Source organism: Pelodiscus sinensis, chromosome 19, assembly GCF_049634645.1.
Source record: "Pelodiscus sinensis isolate JC-2024 chromosome 19, ASM4963464v1, whole genome shotgun sequence".
NCBI classification, from domain to species: Eukaryota; Metazoa; Chordata; order Testudines; family Trionychidae; genus Pelodiscus; species Pelodiscus sinensis.
In genome coordinates, this window is record NC_134729.1 from 10,298,960 (window position 1) to 10,318,356 (window position 19,397).

The 19,397-nt window shown below is 57.4% G+C and overlaps 1 protein-coding gene across 7 annotated transcripts in view; it reads left to right on the forward strand.

Annotated features, from left to right (window-relative positions):
- The window catches only part of ADGRL1 (adhesion G protein-coupled receptor L1), a 103,842-nt gene that overhangs the window by 43,529 nt on the left and 40,916 nt on the right, over positions 1 to 19,397 (forward strand). For 3 of the 7 annotated variants that reach the window (XM_075902216.1, XM_075902219.1, XM_075902222.1), the window contains exons 3-5: positions 138 to 351; positions 5,193 to 5,302; positions 15,415 to 15,432. In XM_075902216.1, the coding sequence (XP_075758331.1) occupies positions 138 to 351; positions 5,193 to 5,302; positions 15,415 to 15,432 (342 nt within the window). The remainder of the gene's footprint in view (positions 1 to 137; positions 352 to 5,192; positions 5,303 to 15,414; positions 15,433 to 19,397) is intronic. The other 4 variants (XM_075902217.1, XM_075902221.1, XM_075902223.1 and 1 more) reach the window with 2 other exon arrangements.

Here is a 19,397-nt window from a genome sequence, read left to right on the forward strand (position 1 = left end):
CTCCGTGGGCAGGTGGGGAAATAAATTACAGATGCCACCCGAGCTTCAGAGGGAGGGGAAACTGAGGCACTGGATGGGGAAAATGGGGTGGTGACCCACCATGCCCCTCACTGTCTCCTCCTGTCGCTCTGACGTAGGTCTGAGCCGTGCCGGCCTGCCCTTCGGCCTGGTGCGGCGGGAACTGGCCTGCGAGGGCTACCCCATCGAGCTGCGCTGCCCGGGCAGCGACGTCATCATGGTGGAGAACGCCAACTACGGGCGCACGGACGACAAGATCTGTGACGCCGACCCCTTCCAGATGGAGAACGTGCAGTGCTACCTGCCCGACGCCTTCAAGATCATGTCCCAGAGGTGAGAGCGCTGCGCCCGCCCCCGCACGCACCGCGGGCCTGGGTCTGTCCCCTTAGTCCCCGTGGCTCCAGCCGAACAACAATCCCTCGTGTGTAACTGTGTCCGCTACCTCCCCTCCCCTCCCCAGCCCACTAGCCCCCACCCCGCTCCCTGACCCTGTGACACTCAAAGCCCATCCCTGGCTACCCCCAAATCCCCACATGGGCAGTGCACACGCCGGCCGGGACAGCGAGCACACGCCCCTTTCCGAGCTGGGCAGCCAGGCTGGGGAGAGCGACAGGTTCCCTGGAGAACAAACCAAGGCACAAGGTCTAGAGGCTGCACTTAACTTGAGTCCACAGCCATCATCTATGTGTCCCCACCCACCCCTGCGATCCGTCGATCCACCCATCCCCACACAGCCCACCTGCCCACCTGCCCACCTGCCCACCTATCTATCTATCTATCTATCTATCTATCTATCTATCTATCTATCTATCTATCCCCACACTGCTTCCCTCCCTCTGACTGTCTGTCTATCTATCCCCACACACCACACCTCCCAGATGGGGTGGAGGGGCAGGCCTGTGGCATGGCTCCCCACGCCAGGTCGATATAGCATCTGCTGGTGAAGGTTGCAGGCATCACACACGCCCCCCCCCCCCCCCCCCACACACACACCTGCATCCGGTCCTGTCCACCTCCGCGGTTGAGGGCTGTGTAGGGAGGGGGTGCATCAAGGCAGGCCGTGCTGGGGGGCTCAGGGGCAGTGAGCTCGGGGGGCAAGGGCTAGGGGGGTGGAGTCCAGGAGAAGGGGAAGGCAGCGGGCATTGAGTGGGCACCGGCCGTGGGTGGCACACTCCGATTACCAGCATTTCTGATTTTTCCAAAGAGTTTCCCTCCTGGTGCCGTGTGGCCAGTTCCTGGAGCCAACTCTCCGCCATGCCCTCTCTCCCTGCACGGCCTCTCCCCGGGCAGGCTCTGTCCCCCTTCCCGGCCTGGGGCATCCCCTGCATCCAGCACAGCCTGGCTCTGTCCCCACCTGGGACAGCCTAGTGGGCAATGGCGACTTGGGGGGCAGAGAGGCTGCCTGGTTTAGTGAGGAGCAGGCTCTGCAGCAGTGAGCCATCCAGAAAGATTGGGGGAGCTGGGTCTAGTGGTTGAAGCATCAGGGGGCGGCCAGGAGGCAGGACTCCTGGGTTCTATGCTCGGTTCTGGAAGGAAGTCGGCATCTTGCTGGCTGGAGCATGAGGGTGCCAACCCCAGGGCAGCCTGGAACAAATGGCAGAGGCCTGCAGCTGGCAGTCAGCGAGCTCTGTAATGAGATCTCCCCCAGGTAGGGGTGACTGCGAGCTCTGGGCTCAGTCACGACTGCTCCCCACCCGGACACACGTGGCCAGGCAGCTTCCAGCCCCAGCAGCCCAGCGCCGACCGGTGCCCGTAGTCAGGGCTAACCCGGCCAAAGGTTGTTAACTGGCAGGAGAAATCGGAGCTCGTTCCAGGAGCAAGCCAGTGAACATCCCCCCTGTGAGTTACCAGCCGGCTCCTGTGAGCTGTCAGGTCAGCGTGTCTCTCAGGGCAGCCCTTGGGGGCCTCGGGCTTCCGTTTGGCTTCGCTGCCCCCCCCCCCCCCGAGTTCAAACAGCCAAAGAGATGGAAGATTTGCAGGGGGCTTTGTTTTATTGCCTTCGGCCAGCTACCCAGCCTCTCCCGGCACCTCGCCCATCCTGTGTGGTCCTAGATGGCCCATCCTCTCTGGCCAGAGCTGCTGGGTGGGCAGAGGGTCCCCCTGCCTGGCTTCAGTAGCTCTGGGCAAACACGGTCAGTCATAAAGCGAAACACCAGGCCTCCGGGTTCTATCTGGGCTCTGGGAGGGGAGTGGGGTCGAGTGGTTAGAGCAGAGACCGGGTGGGACTCAGCTTCGATTCCCATCGTTGGGCCTGTGAGCCAGGTTCCCAGAAGCCCTTGCAACAGGGAGCAGGTTTGTGTCAGGGTGGGAGAGATGGAGAGGTCGCCACCCTTCTCTCCCTGGCAATGCCACCCCCCTGCTGCCAGGGAGCTCTGACAGCCCCCCCTCCCAATCGCTCCCTCGTTAGCTCCTGCCACCTGCTCTCCCTGGCAAGGCTGATGCAATCGGAGAAGGGGCGGACGGGGCCGTTCCCCAGGGCTGTCGGCTGCCGGAGCAACCTGGGCCCACGTTCCTGGGCCCCGGGCAGGGCCACCCCAGAGGCAGGGCAGCTGCCGCCTCATTGGCCAGGGCTGTTTGCCGGAGATGGGCAGGGGAGGGAGGGGGCCTCTTCATGCTGCCACCACCTGCTCCCCCAGCTGGCTGGCACCAGGCAGCTGCCAAATGCAGCCTGCTCTCTGGGGCACCTGGCTCCAGCCTCGTGGGTTGCTAGGGCCGGGGAACGTCATGGGGTCAGGGCGTGGGAGCCGGGGGATCTGTCCCTGGCTTGGGGACGGGCGGGGGGGGGCGAGTGGCGGGGAGCCAGGCCTCCTGGGTTCTATGCCCAGCTCAGAGAGGTTGCCGTGGGTGGTTTGGGGGGCCAGGCCCACACTTGCTGTGGTGGTCACAGGGGCTTTGGGCCCCTTTCTCCTGCCCCTCCCTGAGGGGGATAACCCAGACGGTCAGTCCTCTCTGATTTCCACTTCCATTAGCCCCTCCCCCTCTGCCTCTCCGGGCCTGTGACCGGAGCTGAGTTGGCCTGTCCTCAGCTGTGATCTGGGGATCCCCCAGCAGCGTGGGTGGGTCTGGGGTCCAGCCGGCTGGGGCAGAGGCTGTGAAGGGGGAGGGATGGAGCAATGTCGCCCTCTCCTGGCCACTCTCTGAAATTACAACAGCCTGCCCTGGCCTCCCAGTGGGGCGAGCGACTCGGGGGGGGGGGCTGAGCATGGACTCAGCTCGTGTCTAAACACTGACCCCTCATCCTCCCTCTTCCCCCTGCCCCTCCATGGCTTTCTCAGGCTAACATCTCATCCGAGGACTCCCAGGAATCACTCCACTGCCCCGAGGGGTCCATGCCCTGGGCTCGGGCGCTGTGGGGAGGAGGTGGGTGCACCAGCATCTTCTCCCACTGGGAGTCTCTGAACCCTACCGAGTGACTCCCCCGGCCTCTCCCCATTCCCCATTTGGGATCGCTGGGTTTCCAGGGGCAGAGCCAAGCCCTGTCGAGTCCCAAGCAGCCGTGAGCTTTGGTCTGCCAAAAGGAAACGTTACCTGTTACCCTGTGGGACTCCCTGCCGCAAAGGAGCAAAGGCATGCGGTGGGACTGAAGAAGAGTTCCCTTCCCCCCTTCTTGCTTTAAACCCCTCCTCTTGCCATCTGTCTTGTCCCTCCTGACCCCTACCCCCTTGCTTGCATGTTCGCCTCCTTCTTCCTTACGCCCATTCCTTCCTTCCCGCCTTGCTCGTCTTTCTTTTGTTCTTTCTGTTTCATTCTTCCCTTCTGGCTTCCTCTCACGCTGTTCTTTCTTCCTCTCGCCCGTGCTTTGTTCTCTCCCGCGCGCGCTGCAGTTCTAGCTGGGGGACTGAGCTGGAGAGGCTGGGAAAGGTGAAATTCTTCCCGGATATTATTACTCTGCTCTTGGCCTTTTGGCCTCGGCTCGGGTACAGTCGCGAGCAGAACAATGAGGGGCCCCCAGCCTGGGACTCTCAGCCCCCCAGGAAACCCACTCCACTGAGCTAATGTAATTTGGGCAATTATTTTGCAGAGCTTGCCGGGAAAAATGCCCCCGAGCCAAACCTCCCCCTCACCCACACCCGGCCTGCCACAGAGATGTGATTGCAACAGGCAGCGTGGCACTGAAAGCCCACAGCCCCATGTCAGTGTGTGGGTGTGCACATGGGGGATGGGGGCGTCTAGGGGGCTGCGCTGACGTGGGCATGCGGAAAGGGGGGTATGTGCATGGAGGGGGTCAGGTGTTTGGGAGGGCACACGGGGGGGGATCTGTATGTAGCGAGCGTGTGGGTGCGTGTGGGTCTGGAACACCCGAATCGCCCTCCTGGCTCTAGCCACCCAGGCCAGCGGCCTCAGAGGCAGGTAAAGGGAGCCCCCTAGAGGGCAGGGATGGAATTACCAGACTCCATGGGGTCTTTGATCCGGGCCCAGGGTTTCTAGCCCTGGTTTCAATCTGTCTCCTCCCTGGGACCCAGCTGTGCCCGACCTGTCCTTGGAATCCTACTGGGTTCTCAGCCCCTCTCTCATCCTGTGGCAGGGAGTTCCCCAGGCAAATTCTGCCCCCTCGCTAAAGCAATCCCTGCTTTCAGCCTCCTCATGGGTGCTCTGGGCCCGGGGTTCTGATCAGGGCCCAATGGAGGAAATGATTTTACCTCAGGGGGATTGTCTGCCCTGGATTGGGACCTCACAGATACCTGGAGGCTGACCGATGCCTATTACGCCTCACAGGAGAGTGGATGGAAGGGGACTTGTTCGGGGCAATCTCCGGAAACCGAGACACTGAAACGGGAATGGGTTTCTGCCCAGCGACTCTGTGTCAGGGCTGGGGATAGAACCCAGGCATCCCGCCCCCTGGCTCCCCCAGCCCCATTTTAATACTTAGGCACCACTCTCCTGAGCTGGGACTAGAACCAGGGGACCAGAGTCCCTGTCCCTTGAAGACATAAAGCCCTGGCCCGCTGCAGGTTACTGAAGACCTGCCCCACCCCCCAAGTGTCTCACCAGCGTCAGAACATGCAACCCAGCTTCCTGGCCCCATCCCCATGCTCCTCAGTTCCTCCTTACTCCCTGCCATCCCTCTGCGTGTCTGTGTGCTGCCCTGACACACCCCAGAATGGCTGCAGTTTGGAGCCATTATGCAGTGGGGCTATTCATTAATGGCCCCTGTGCCCTCTCTCTCCCCCCAGGTGCAATAACCGGACGCAGTGCGTGGTGGTGGCCGGATCGGACGCTTTCCCGGACCCCTGTCCCGGAACCTACAAGTACCTGGAGGTCCAGTATGACTGTGTCCCATACAGTGAGTCCCGTTCTCCTTTTACAACCGTGTTCGGGTCCGATCTGTTGGCTTCCCTCCTCCCTGTCAAAACCTCCCACCCAAAGCGGGGGGAAGACCCCCCTGAACCGGCTCCCTGGTCCCTGGCACTGGGGGGTGGACGTGGGGGGTGATTGGGGCCAGAGATAAAGGATTTGAGCTCCTTGCTTGAGGTCCATCTTTTGAGGAAGACCATGTGGAGATGCTAATAGAGGAGATTCTGCGGGGGGGCAGTCAGTGCTGACCCCAGTGTGGAGCTAGGGGGTGCTGTGCAGCAAGGAGAGGGTGTGAGGGGCTTGGTAGGGGGTGACCCCCTCGTAGTCGGTGCAGGGCCCAAAGGGCAAGGGAAGTTGGCAAGCCTGGGGCGGGGGCTTATCATGCGTCTCGGTGCTGAGGCTGCTGGTTCCTCAGGCTCTTCAGCCGGTGCTGGCCAGCATCTCCCTAGAGGTTTCCTTGCATCCCAGCCCCACTGAAGGCTACACCGCAGTATTGCTGTCCGTCCCAAGGGGGCACAGGGGAGCAAGGTTGGATGGGGGCTGGCCCTGCTTGTTCTGGGCATAGGGAGGATTGTACCTGTCCCAGGTGGGGCTGAGTGGGGAAAGGTGGGAGGGGAGTGGGGTCTAGTGGTTAGAGCAGTGGGAGGCGTCTGGAAGTTAGGACTCAGCTGGGAAGGATCCTAGAGCTACATTTGAGGAGGGAGAGTCCTGTGAGGAGAAGCTTCAGGCAACGGGGACCCCTGGGCTGGGTACATTCCAAGGAGCACTTGCCTTAGGCTGGGGGGTAGGGCGGCAGATTAACACAGAGGCTGGAGGCCTGGGTTTGGGGAGGGAAGAGAGATACGAATGTGAATGTGTGTGTGTACGGGTGTGTGTGTATGTGTGCTCCCTATGTGCTGTGCGGGCAGATGTGTGCACCTCTGTGTGAACGCGTGTGTGTACTCTGCCTGTGCGCGTGCCCCTCTGCCCCCTTCCCAACAAACCCCCAGCGGGAGCTGCAGGTGGGTTGGAACTGGGTCAGTCCGACAGGCCCCTACTCCTCCTGGGCCCGGGAAATTCCCTCCGGAGGAACAGGTCCTTCATGGAAACAGGAAGTGGAGGTTCGGGGCTTGGAAACAAACAGGAAGCAGGTCTGGAAAAAACAGGAAGACCCACCTTGGCAGGCTGAGTTTGTCTCTGTGACAGCTCCCTGGCCTCCCACAGAGCCAGGTCTAGGATTGCTAATTTTGGGTTGGACGTATTCCTGGTGGCTTCATCACATGTTCTCTTTAATTAAAGATTTATCTTTAGCTCCTGGAGACTCTAGTTTGATCCCAGCATAGAAAGCAAGTCTCTGTGCCCCAAATCCTGCCTCTGTGGGTTGCTCAGTCTGCTCCCTGAGCTGGGTCCCCCAAATCAGGGGCACCCCAAAGAGATACTGAGAGAGTGATCCCGGCTCTGGGGTGCACGGTGCAATCTTCACTAGGGATCGGAAGAGCAGGCAGGGCAGTGTGAGACCAGGGCTACAGTCCAAGGGAGCCGGTTTGGGGGTACCTCTCTCCCTCTGGGTCTGCAGCAACCCCACTCCCTTCCCTGCTGCTTTGTGTAGCGCGAGCCAGGGCATGTCATTTCGGGCGGGCGGGGTGTTGCTTCCTATTGTTTGACGCTTCCTGTCTTTTTCCGGGGGGGCTGGGCTGGGGGGGACTGGTAACACCCCGTTTGGTTTCTCCTCGCAGACAGAGCCGGAGCTGAGAAGTGGGCCTCAGAGTCCAGCACATCCTCTTAACCGATTTAACTCCGATTCCTGTTCCTTTTCCTTTCAGCTCTGCGGGGGACGCGCCCAGACAACCTCAGGCTATTACTGACTCTGCCCCAAACAGCACGGGGGCAGCCCATTGAGACAGGGCTGGGGTCTCAGGCTGGGCTGCAGAGAGGGCTGTGTGGGAAGGGTGGGGTCAAGCATGCTGGGGGGGAGGATGGCAGGGGGAGCAATGGAGCGTGGAGATGAAAGAGGCACAGAGATGAAGGGCTGGAAATTGGAACCTGCCAGACTCCACTGAATGAGTTTTTACGCTCACACACGCACATGCACACACACACCATTGCACACTGATGCACATGGATATATTGCACACGCACACACCTGTACATTGCACGCAGCTGTGCACGGCACACATACATGCACACACCGGTACATGGCACATAGCTGTACATGGCACGCACATACACACACCTGTACATTGCACACAGCTGTGCACGGCACACCCACATGCACACATTTGTACATTGCACATGGCTGTGCACGGTGCACACACATACACATGCCTGTATATTGAACACGGCTATGCACGGTGCATACATATGCACACGCCTGTACACTGCCCATGTCTGTACATGGCACACACACATGCCCTGAAGTGCGCACACCTGCTGAACATGCCTGCGTTCACGCCCCGTATCCAAGAGACGGAGCTTTCCTGTCCCTGCCTCCTCACCATGTGGCTGCCTGGGTCAACTGGGCCAGCTCCAACCCGGTGCGATTACGCGGAGGGCTTATCCCTCGCCCGTTTACACCAGCTGGCCCCTTCTGCCAATCCCTGAGTTTCATGCCCATCTTGCTGGGGAGAAGCGGAAACTGACATGTCTCCCCCCACTCCCACCCGCTCATGCAACACATTTTGAGGCGACATACGCGCTACCCAAATGCTCGCCGGGTGGCAGCGCGGCAGCGGATTGGCCACCCCGCTCCTCACATTTCAAGGCGCGGCTGTTCTCCTGGCGCTGGCGCGGTGCCCACCATCTGCTCTCCCCCGCGCTGCCACTCACCCAGCAGCCAGCGTCAGCAAGGGAGAGGCGAGGTTCAGGGGGCGGAACTAGCAGCGAGCGAGAGAGAGCGGGGGTGGGGGCGGATTCTGAGCTCCACGACGCTCTGACTCCAGATCTGGTTCCTACTTATGCTGGGGTGTAAACCCGGACTGGTCCCTGGAAATCCACTTCTGCTCCCAGGGAGGCCAGGGGGAAGGCAGGAGACAGGGTCACCAAATCCGGCGTGCACATCCAGAGTAAGTCAGATGAAGCAAAAGCCTGCTCTCACTTACACCAGGAGGGGAATCTGGAGTCACTGCCTGGAAGCCAGACTATGATCTCTGCTACAGCAGGATGTAAAGCAGGAGTGAACTCCATCTAAACCAGATTCAAACCAGAGTGAGCACAACCCTGCTCTCCTGGACCCCAACCCGTAAATCTGAAGTCACTCCAAAAAGCAAACTCCTAAGCAGGGTAAAGTGGTGTCGCTCCAATGAGTTTAATGGCTCTATGCCTGTTTACACCAGCTGGAATCATTGACTCGGGGGTGTAAATCAGGATTTAAGTCACCATGGGTCTGGCAGGGACGAGACAGGGAGCCCCCTGGCTAGGACCAGAGGCATCTTCTGGGCTTAGCACCAAGGCAGAAGCCCCTTGGGAATCACTGGGAATTGGATGCACTGGCCCTAGGGTTTCCATAGGGCAAGCAGAGAGATCTGGGGCAGAAGGGGCCAGATCCGGAACTGGTGCAAAGCAGTGCCACTCTGTCGGTGTCACTCGACTACTCCGGGGGGGGGGGGGTGGCGGCGCTGGCTGCCAAGCCCTGCTCGGGGGCTCTAGCCAGCCCGCCCACCCCAGAGTCCCAGCATGAGACGCTGAGACCCGGCTGCCAGCAAGGCCCCAGGGCCCATTGCTCCCCACTGTGAGTGGCAGCCCCCTCTCCCCCAGCTCAGACATTGGACAGCCTCTTCAGTGGGGGAGGAGAGATTTGGGGAACATTTCAGCCACTCATCTGCGTGGGCAGGATGTAGGCTGCTGCCCCTGCCCGGCCCTATGCTGGGTATGTGGGGCAGGCTTGCCAGGGACCTGGGTTTCTACTGGAGCGATGGGCATGGCATGGCAGAGTCAGTCAGGGCCTCCGGGGGCCGGGGAGGGGGGGGCGGAGTGAGGGTGTCCAGGCGTCAGGACTCCTGGGTTCAGCTCTCGCCTCTGAAAGGGGAGGGAGTTTGGGTGGAGCCCAGGAAGGAGGCCAGGCCCAAAGCTGGGCAGCACATGCAGGGTGGGGGCCTCAGTGTTATGGGAAGCAGCTATGATTTCTCACCGCTGCATGCCCAGCGTGTGCCCAACTCCCACTGCTTAACCGTGAGGTGGAGCATGATGGGAGTGGTGCGCACACGAAGCAAAGCATCATGGGAGTGGTGCTCACACAAAGCAAAGCGTGATGGGAGTGGTGCTCACACAAAGCAAAGCATGATGGGAGTGGTGCGCACACGAAGCAAAGCGTAATGGGAGTGGTGCTCACACGAAGCAAAGCGTGATGGGAGTGGTGCTCACACAAAGCAAAGCATCATGGGAGTGGTGCTCACACAAAGCAAAGCACGATGGGAGTGGTGCTCACACAAAGCAAAGCATCATGGGAGTGGTGCTCACACGAAGCAAAGCACGATGGGAGTGGTGCTCACACAAAGCAAAGCATCATGGGAGTGGTGCTCACACGAAGCAAAGCACGATGGGAGTGGTGCTCACACAAAGCAAAGCATCATGGGAGTGGTGCTCACACGAAGCAAAGCGTGATGGAGTGATGCTCACACGAAGCAAAGCATCATGGGAGTGGTGCTCACACAAAGCAAAGCTTCATGCTAACATGATGCAAAGCATGATGGGAGTCACTCTAGTTCTGTCAGACCTCATTCCACTCACTGTGACAAAAGTCTGGCGCCTTCTAGGCCACAATGCTTTGCAGCAGGCCGGGCTCACCAGCTGCCAGAGCGCCCCCTAACATGCAGATCCTCCTCTCTCCCTGCGCTCCATGCTGTCCCTTCCTGCTCTCTCGGGAGGGGTGCCCCCGTGCTGTTGACCGTGGGGGGCTGGGGCATGGTAGGGGTGCAGAAAGCGGGGAGATGGGGGAGGTACCTTTGTGCGTCAAACTCCCCGCTTTCTTCCTTTGCAGCTGCCTCCGTTCTAACCAAACGGCCTATTTTCCTTCTTCAGGTGCCAATTTCCCTTGTGTTCATTGAATGCATTTTCATTTGGTTCGGGTCGTTTTGTTTTGTTTTGTTTTGTTTTGTTGTTTTTTTTATCTATTTCATTTATTTTTGGAGGGGGTGGGATTAGAGAAATATAATTGTTATAACTGTGAAAATAGAAAAAAAACCAGCCTTTTTCTCAGCTCCCCTCTCTCTCCCTCTCTCTTTTATTTCCTGTCATATTGTTTCTTTCCCTTCCTTCCCTCCGATCTCTAGGGGCCGCCTCTGGTTTTTCCACAAGGGATCAGTTAGTCATTGACAGCAGCTGTGTGTATTTCAGGCCCGGCTGGGGCTGCCGTTACTCAGCTGGGTGAGCAGTTATTCACTCGTTTATTGTTATTATTAGAGCAGTGCCTAGAGACCTCAGCCAAGATCCAGACCCCGAGTGTGCTGGGCGCTGCACAGAGGAGACAGACCCCTCCCGCGCCCCAGAGAGCAGACACGGAAAGGGGCACAGTCCCCCCCAGTCCGCCCGATTTCCAGCATCACCCGCCCTGAATGGTCTAAAATCATGAGTCGAGATCCCCAAAGGCACAAGATTAGGTAGAAACTGGGAGATGTTTACAACAGGAAGGATCTGGCTCGGCCTAGCTGACGTCTGTGCCTGGAGCTTCTCGGGGGCTTGTTTTCTGCAGCCATGTGGGCTCCCCATGCAGGGGCAGGGCCTGAGCGGGGTTGGGCGGGGCAGCTGTCACCCTCAGCCAGAGCCTGGCACCCAGCCAGTGAGCCCGCCCCGAGGTGCCAGTCTCTGCTGTCTGCCCCTCGTCCCGGGAGCCGGGACTTCAGCCCCATGTCTCCCGCAGGCCCGTTGGCAGCAAGGCAGTTTGGCCCCCGGCCCCACAGTGACCTGGGGCTGGGGGCGTTTTGCCTCCCACCCTGGCACAGGCGCTGCGGTGGCTGGAGATTTCTGAGCTGGCTGGTTTGCTCCTGGCCGCTGGGTCCTGTCTCGCTAGGCCCTGCCGAGCTGCTTCCAGGATGTTGGCTTTGTCTGGAGTTGTTTCCCTTCCCCCTGTGTGCAACACACCCTGCCCCCGTCCACAGGTTCACTTAGTGCTGCAGCCGGATGCCCAGGAGGCTGGGTTCAAACCAGCTTCCAGGGCCCCCATGGAGCAAGGCAGAGGCCCCTTCGCTCCCCACCCCATAGCCCCTGGACTGCTCTGGAGCCAGCCCCCGTGTGGAAATTTATTCAGGCCGGCCCTCAGCCCCGCCCCACAGAGCTCCTGGCCACAGGCCTCTGTGCAGGGGAGACCAGCCGGCCCCAAGGCGTGGCCAGAGGTGCCACGAGGGGTTCGGGGAGTAAAAAGCCCATTTGAACTGTTAGATTGTAAGTCTGTCCATCCCCATTCACACCCCTGTGTCTGTCCTTCCAGTGCCCCCACGTCCCTCTGTCCATCCCCATTCACACCCCTGTGTCTGTCCTTCCAGTGCCCCCACGTCCCTCTGTCCATCCCCATTCACACCCCTGTGTCTGTCCTTCCAGTGCCCCCACGTCCCTCTGTCCATCCCCATTCACACCCCTGTGTCTGTCCTTCCAGTGCCGCCACGTCCCTCTGTCCATCCCCATTCACACCCCTGTGTGTCCTTCCAGTGCCCCCATGTCCCTCTGTCCATCCCCATTCACACCCCTGTCTGTCCTTCCAGTGCCGCCACGTCCCTCTGTCCATCCCCATTCACACCCCTGTGTGTCCTTCCAGTGCCCCCATGTCCCTCTGTCCATCCCCATTCACACCCCTGTCTGTCCTTCCAGTGCCCCCATGTCCCTCTGTCCATCCCCATTCACACCCCTGTGTCTGTCCTTCCAGTGCCGCCACGTCCCTCTGTCCATCCCCATTCACACCCCTGTGTGTCCTTCCAGTGCCCCCACGTCCCTCTGTCCATCCCCATTCACACCCCTTTGTCTGTCCTTCCAGTGCCCCCATGTCCCTCTGTCCATCCCCATTCACACCCCTGTCTGTCCTTCCAGTGCCCCCACGTCCCTCTGTCCATCCACATACACACCCCTGTGTCTGTCCTTCCAGTGCCCCCACGCCTCTCTGTCCATCCCCATTCACACCTATCTGTCTGTCCATCCAACTCCCTATGCCCCTCTATTCATCCCCTGATACACCCCTCTGTCCTTCCAGTGACCTCACATCCATCCATCCCCATACACCCCAACTGTCTGTCTGTCCATCCCTCCCCATACACACCTCTCTATCCCTGCAGCCCCCCACACACCCCATCCATCCACCCCCCACACACCCTCTACCCATCCCCAGACACACCCCTGTCTGTCCATCCATCCTCATGCTCACCCCATCCATCCATCCATCTCCTTACACCTCTGTTCATCCATCCCCTTTAGCCATTCAGCCATCCCCACACACTCCTGTCCATCAACCCATCCTCTGCCCCCTCTACCCTCCAACACCCCTTCTCTGTGGCTCCCCAGTCCCATACATGGCTCTCTCTCTCCTCGCACACGGTATCCATCCGCATCTCCCCGTTCTCCTCTGCCTCCAGCCGGCCCTCTGGCCTCTCTCGGGTATTAGGAAACACTTTCCATGGGGGCGGGACCACGAGCCCAGTCCAGCCCGGCTCCTCAGCCTCTCCCACACGCCGGTTCTTTGGGTCACGTCTCACACCGAGGCCCGAATACACAGAGCTAAGGAGCCCCTGGCAGGTTGGGGTGTGAACTCCAGTGTCTGTCCTGGCCAAATGCCAACCTGGAGAATTCCCTCCTCTCTGCCTGAACTGCACCGAAAGCTGCCACCGGAGGGTCACAATGGCGCCCCCTAGAGGAGGCAGGCCCCGTGCCCCATTCCTCAGTCCCAGAGCTGGCGCCCCCTAGAGGGATAAGGCCCCGTTGCCACCCCCGAACCGCCCCCGGGGTCAGATTGGAGCCAGGGCTCTCCCCTCCTCCCCTTCCCCCGCAGGGAAGGACATTTCCATTCAAAGTGTAGTTACAAAACAAGGTCACTTGCATTTAGCTGGAGCCAGAGCTTGGCACAAACAAGCCATGTCGCCGCGGCCAGGGCAGCTCCCGCTGACCCCTGGAGTTCAGTGGAGCTGAGCTGCTCCCTCGGGCAAGAGCGCTGCACTGTAAGAGCCAGGCTCTATTTCTGGCTCTGCTGGGTGACCTGGGAGGAGTTGCTGCCCTGCTCTGGGCCTCAGTTTCCCCCTGGGATATGGGGGAAGTGGGTTTTGATCCTGACCCCCTTTGGAAAACACTGGTGGTTATCGTCACAGGCTGGAGGCGTTGGAGAGCCAGGAGCAGATGGAGTGTGGTTGAGGTGAAGTGGGGGTGGGCTCTATCTGAGCAGGGGAGAGCGGGGCAGGCCTGTCATATCAGATCTCATAGGAGATTTCAAAGGAGACGAGAAAGCGGCTGGTGTCTTAGGGGGTGATGGGTCTGTGCCTAGGAGCTGTGCTAAGCAGCCCCCGAGAAGCCCCCGTTTACACACAGCTAAGTAGTGGGGTGCGTGGGGATAGCCAGGTAGGCAGGGTATGGAGAGAGGAATTCACGTGCCCCTGCCCAGGAATGGAGTTCTGGTCTCCCCATTGCAAAAAGGCTCGTCTGGGATTGCAGAGAGGACAGAGAAAGGCAACAAGCCAGGCAGGGGAGGGAGCCGCTTCTGTGCGAGGAGAGTAATAAGGCTGGGACTGGGCAGCGCAGGAGAGACGGCCGGGAGAGGGTGTGACTCCATGGCTGGGAGGGGACAGTGATGAAGGGTCTGTTACTTCCCCCTTTGAAGAGCAGGCCCAGAGGTCCCCCCCATGCAGGGCACAGGCGGCAGGTTTGAAACAAGCCCCAGGACTTCACTGCACAGCTGGCCAGGGGCGCTGTTGTGAAGGTCGGAGGTATAACGGGGTCAGAAACCAATTTGAGGTGTCCCTGGGAGACAGGCCCAGCCAGGGCTACTAGCCAAGTTAGGGATACAGCCTCATGCTCTCGGCTTCCCTAAAGGGAACTTCGGATGGGCAGGAGTTGGGGCTGCTTGCCAGAGGATGGCTCGCCCCGTCATTTCCCCGTCCTCTTCGCTCCCTCGGAAGCACCTTGCTTTAGAAGGCAGGATGCTGGGCTAGCGGGGCCATTGGCCTGCACTGGTCTAGCCGATTTTCGGGGGGGGGAGAGAGACATTCGAGCTGATCGTCTGCTCTGATTCCTGCATGGCCAGGCTGGGGAACGCCCTTTTAGACCTAGGCTGATAAGTGGGCTGATATGGAGAAGCCAGAGTTGGTATCTGCTTGAAGCTAAGCAGCAGAGGATCAGGAATTGAGGGAGGGGCGGACAACTATCGCCTGGCCCTGTCTCTTAGCTCAGCTGGGTTCCCAGAATCCTGGTTCCTTTGACTGATCAATCAATCAATCAATCAGTCTAGCCCCCTCTGTCTACCTACCTGTCTACTCCATACAGGCCCTCTGTCTATCCCAATACAGATCTATCTATCTATCTATCCCCATGCACCCCTTCTATCTATTTATCTATCTATCCCCATGCACCCCTTCTATCTATCTATCTATCTATCTATCTATCTATCTATCTATCTATCTATCTATCTATCTATCTATCTATCTATCTATCTATCTATCCAACACCCTGCAGCCAGCCATCCCCATCCATCTCTATCTCCTACTGTCCTTTCTGTCCCTGGGGTGCTCAGAGTTTTGCATTGGGAGGTTTTTTTTCTTATACTTTTGGGTTGTTTGGGGCATTTCTGATTATTTTATTATTTGCATTGGGGTGAGTTTCTTGTTTCTCTTTTCAAGGACGCTGCTGCTGGAGTGAAAAACCCTTGAACCCTAAAAACAATCAAACCTGATTTGTAAAATCCTCCGATAAAAATCCAACACACGTTTTTCTCTCTTTCTTTGCCTAAAACGAGCAACAATTTGAACAATTAAAAAGGGCGGGGGTGGGCTCTGAAATGGGGGTCGGAAGGGTGGGGCGGGAAAAGTTGCTATAAAGAAAAGGTTTCTTTGGGGCGGGGGGGGAAAAGCAATTTAATCTCTTCTCTCTCTTTTTTTTCTTCTTTCCTTGCACTTTTTTTTTTTCAATCTATTTTTTTCTTCTTTCTTCCGATGCTTAAAGTAGAAGTGGAACAAAAAGGTAAACAGAACATTACCAATGACCCCCTAAACCTAACACCTTGTTATATTCTCTGTGGCCATATTAAATGTGAATTCCGTCTCCTCTGATCCTACCCCGATCCCCCTTTTCCTAACCTTCCTTTTTCCTCCCAGAACCTTCCCTCTTCTCCCCCTTCCCTCCCCAATTTTCTCTCTCTGGTCTTGTTAATTCCAATTGGCCTCCCTAGCTAAAAGACAGGCCCCTTTCGCCACCCGCCCGAAGCAAAATACAAGCCACCAGCTCCAATCTGGAAAAGATTTTTGTAACCAAACTGGATTCCAAAGTCTGATCCATGATTCCTTGGCTCACCTGCTTGGGGGGCTGGGCGGGGGGCAACCATTAATGTCTGCTCGACTTTTTACCTCCTTCAGGGGAACTAGTCATGGGGGCTTCCTCTTCGTCTTTTTTTTTTTTAATCATTCAACTGAGTTTTTCTGCTCCTCTATTCATGTTTCCATGGCAACCAGTTGGGTATCTACCTCAGTCACCGGCTTTCTCTTTCTCCTCTTGATTTTGGTTCTGTCTCTTTTTTATTATTATTATTACTATTATTATTATTATTTCCTAATTTCTTCTCCCCCCTTTAACACAGAATTTAAACAAAAATGTGGCTAAGAGGAACGGGAAGGGAGCTGATGGGTCCGATGGACTTACTGAGATTTTTTAAAATTACGTCAATTTGATTTCAATCGGCGAATTCACTTTTTGACTCATCCTCCTTTGCGACTGGGCATTTGGTCTAGGGCGTGGTGGGTATCCATGGATTTTGGGACCTCATGGGCGTGTAGCGGTCCTTGTTTGGGACAGCGCATGACACTGAGCTCCCATCCACCTGTCGACAACAGGACAGCCTCTTCCCCGAAAGTCACTGCATTAGCAGCGGTCTTAGTGATTGTTAACACCCATTAGTACACGAGAAGACTGTACACATTAGAACAGAAGCACAGGCTTAGCGTGAAGCACTCGCTTTCACCCGGTGCTGACTCAGAATTCTTTCCCCAAGCAGGAGCACCTAAACCCCTTGGGTTATTTTTAGTAAAAGCCTAGTTTAAGGCTCCCATTTTCATTTTCTTTGGCTTTGTCTCAATTCCTCCTAGCTTGTCCTCTCTGTTAACCCCTGGAACGCAATGCTAATGAGACGACGTACACCTAACCCCCTCGCCCCTGATTTGTTATTATATATGTATATATAGATATATTTATGTCTACATATATTTACATATATAAACCGGCTTTTTAACACTAGTAATAATAATCTGTTGGGTGAGTTTGGTTTTTGTTTGTTTTTACTAACCACTTTAATATGGAACTTTATGTTTTTCCTTTTTATTCTTTTTTTTTTTCTGTTCCTTTATTTCGTTTCTTCCGATAAATGCAGGGTTTGGGATTCTTCTTTTTTTTTCCTGCCTGTTAAAAGAAATTAAATTAAGCAAAAGCTGCACTCATGGTCTTTAACTCAATCTGTTATTGCCAGAAGGGGCAGGGATGCATTCGATTTTTATAGATATATATATTTTTTAATTTGACCATCTCAGCCCTTTGTGGAGGTTTCTAGTTTAACGTAAGTACGAGGAGTGGCAGGGAGAAAACGAGATTTTTCTAATGAGCATTGGGGCTGGCAGAGGCAGCAGGAGGAAGCCAGTAAATTAACAAATTGATAATTGCTCAAGAGACAACAGAAAAAAAAGCCAGGCTTGATTCTTTCCAATCCATGTTTTTCTCTCTTTCTCTTGGCTTATTTTGTATTTCCAATTGCATTAGGGTGGGTGTAAATATATATTTATTTTTGCTGGGAGGGAGGCTAAACATGCTTTTTTCCCACAGGTCCAGCAAGGATCACATGGCTTCGGGGCGTTAAAACCTTCCTGATGTGGCTTTTTTTGGTTGTTTTAAGTTTATTGCTTCCTTGTCCATTTCGGTCCACCTGCCTCCGGCCACTCTCACCCCCTGTGAGCCCAGGAGGGATCGAAACCAGCTAACCACCCCCCTCGCCCCATCTTTAACAATGTGTTTCTCCTCCTCCTCCTCCCGCCAGGAGCCATCCATCCATCCCACTTCACCACCCCAGGCTGGGCCGTGGGGCCAGCCCAACTGAACCTGTGAGTCTCAGAAGAGAGTCTATGGGCACCCGAGTGGGACAGGAATGGGATCAGATCCCATAGCTGGGGCAATAGTCTTGATCCTTGAGTAGCTCCCCAGCAGCTGGGCTGAAGCGGATCTCTGCTGGTTTGCACGAGCTGTAGATCCTTTATCCTTCCATGGCCTATGCCACACGAGGGCGATGCACCCCACTGTACACACATCCCTAGGGATGTACACAGAGCCACACATGGAAACATGCCTGCCCACAGGAACACACGTGCACGTGCCAACTGGTAAACAGGGATGTACGCACCGGAACACACTTACCCCATGCTTGCCCCCGTGCACTCTCTTTGCATTCATGGGGATACACAGACCCAGGGTAACAGGCAAAGACGGATGCACCCACCGGAACACCTCCCCCCTTCCACCCTGTCCACACACATAGGCACATTCGTGCAGACGGGCCACACACAGGCGCAGAGCACTAGGCAGGTTGGATGGGGCGGCACAGGGGGACAGGCGGGTTGAGAGCAGGGGCGTGAGGGCGAGTCTAGAGAGTCCTCCCAGCTGCAGCTCACAGGTTCTGGGGGAAAGGTCCCACGTCCTCCAGCTCATCTGACCAGGCTGCCTCCCACCCCCACCCCCACCCCCACCCCCCAGCCCAATAACAACCTTCTGTGCTGGCAAAGGAACCCGGCTCGGATCCCGCCTGGAGACCGGCATGTGCGTGTAACTCACGGCAGGGTTAATGGACACGCCAGCCCTGCTAATGCGGGGGGGGGGGGGGGGGCATGGGCAGGTGCTGGGCGAGTCCCGCTGGCAGGGGCCTTGACCTGCCTCCCCGGTGGGATGGGCCTGGAGCAGTTTAGCTCAGATCTCAGGCCCCAGCTTTGCTCTTTGTGGGGGCGTGGGGAGCTGCGTCTGGCTGTCAAAAGGAAAGAGACTGGCTGGGTTGGTGAGGCTGGAATGTGGACCAGAGGGGGCTGCCGAAGGGAGGGAAGGAGGGAGCAAGGAAGAGGGGAAGGAGGGAGGGATGGATGGTGAGAGGTAGATTAGATTAGATTAAATGAGGTGTCTGGGGTAGGGGATTGTTGTACCCCACCGCCAATGAAATGGGAGTTTGCTCCTCCCAGAAGAGCTAAGGGGGCACTGCAGGGGTAGAGCAGTAGGGTGGTTGAGGGGCAGTTCCATCCACCACCCCAGTGGGGCTCCTCCAAGGCCCGTGATGACAGCGCGGAGCCGTTTGCTGGCTGATGTGCTGGGCCTGGCGGCATGGGCCAGACGCAGCGTTGGGCTGCAAAGAGGAGGCGCCCGGTCCTTGCTGAGCGCAGAGAAGGGTCTGCGGTGGCTTGATCAGAGCACAGGGGGAGAAGGGCCCAGTGGTTAGGGTCTTGAGATGGGCTGAGCTCCCCACCAGACTCCCTGTGGGAAGCGGGGCAAATCCCCCCTCTGGTTTGTGTTGTGGTAGTGGCCAGGCGATGCCAGGCACTGTACAAATCCACGCCAGATACTAAGGAACAAGATCTCTTGCCTCTCCCAAGCAGGGTGGGGAGACGTTCAGATACTAAGTGAATGGGGCCTTAGCGCTAGCACAGGGGTGGTGTGTGTGTGGGGATGGAAGGACAGAGAAGCAGGCGGATCAGGAGAGAGCTAAAGGGGCAAGCACAGAGATAGGGAGCTACAGGAGAGTGTGCAGGGAAGGGTAGTGGTGTGTCTGGGGATGCATAGCTAGAGGGGCTTGTACAAGAGTAGGTAGGGGCATGTCCCTGGGATAAGGGGCGTGTACAGGGATAGGCAGGGACATGTCCCTGAGGATAAGGGGCGTGTACAGGGGTAGGTAGGGGCTTGTCTGGGGATAA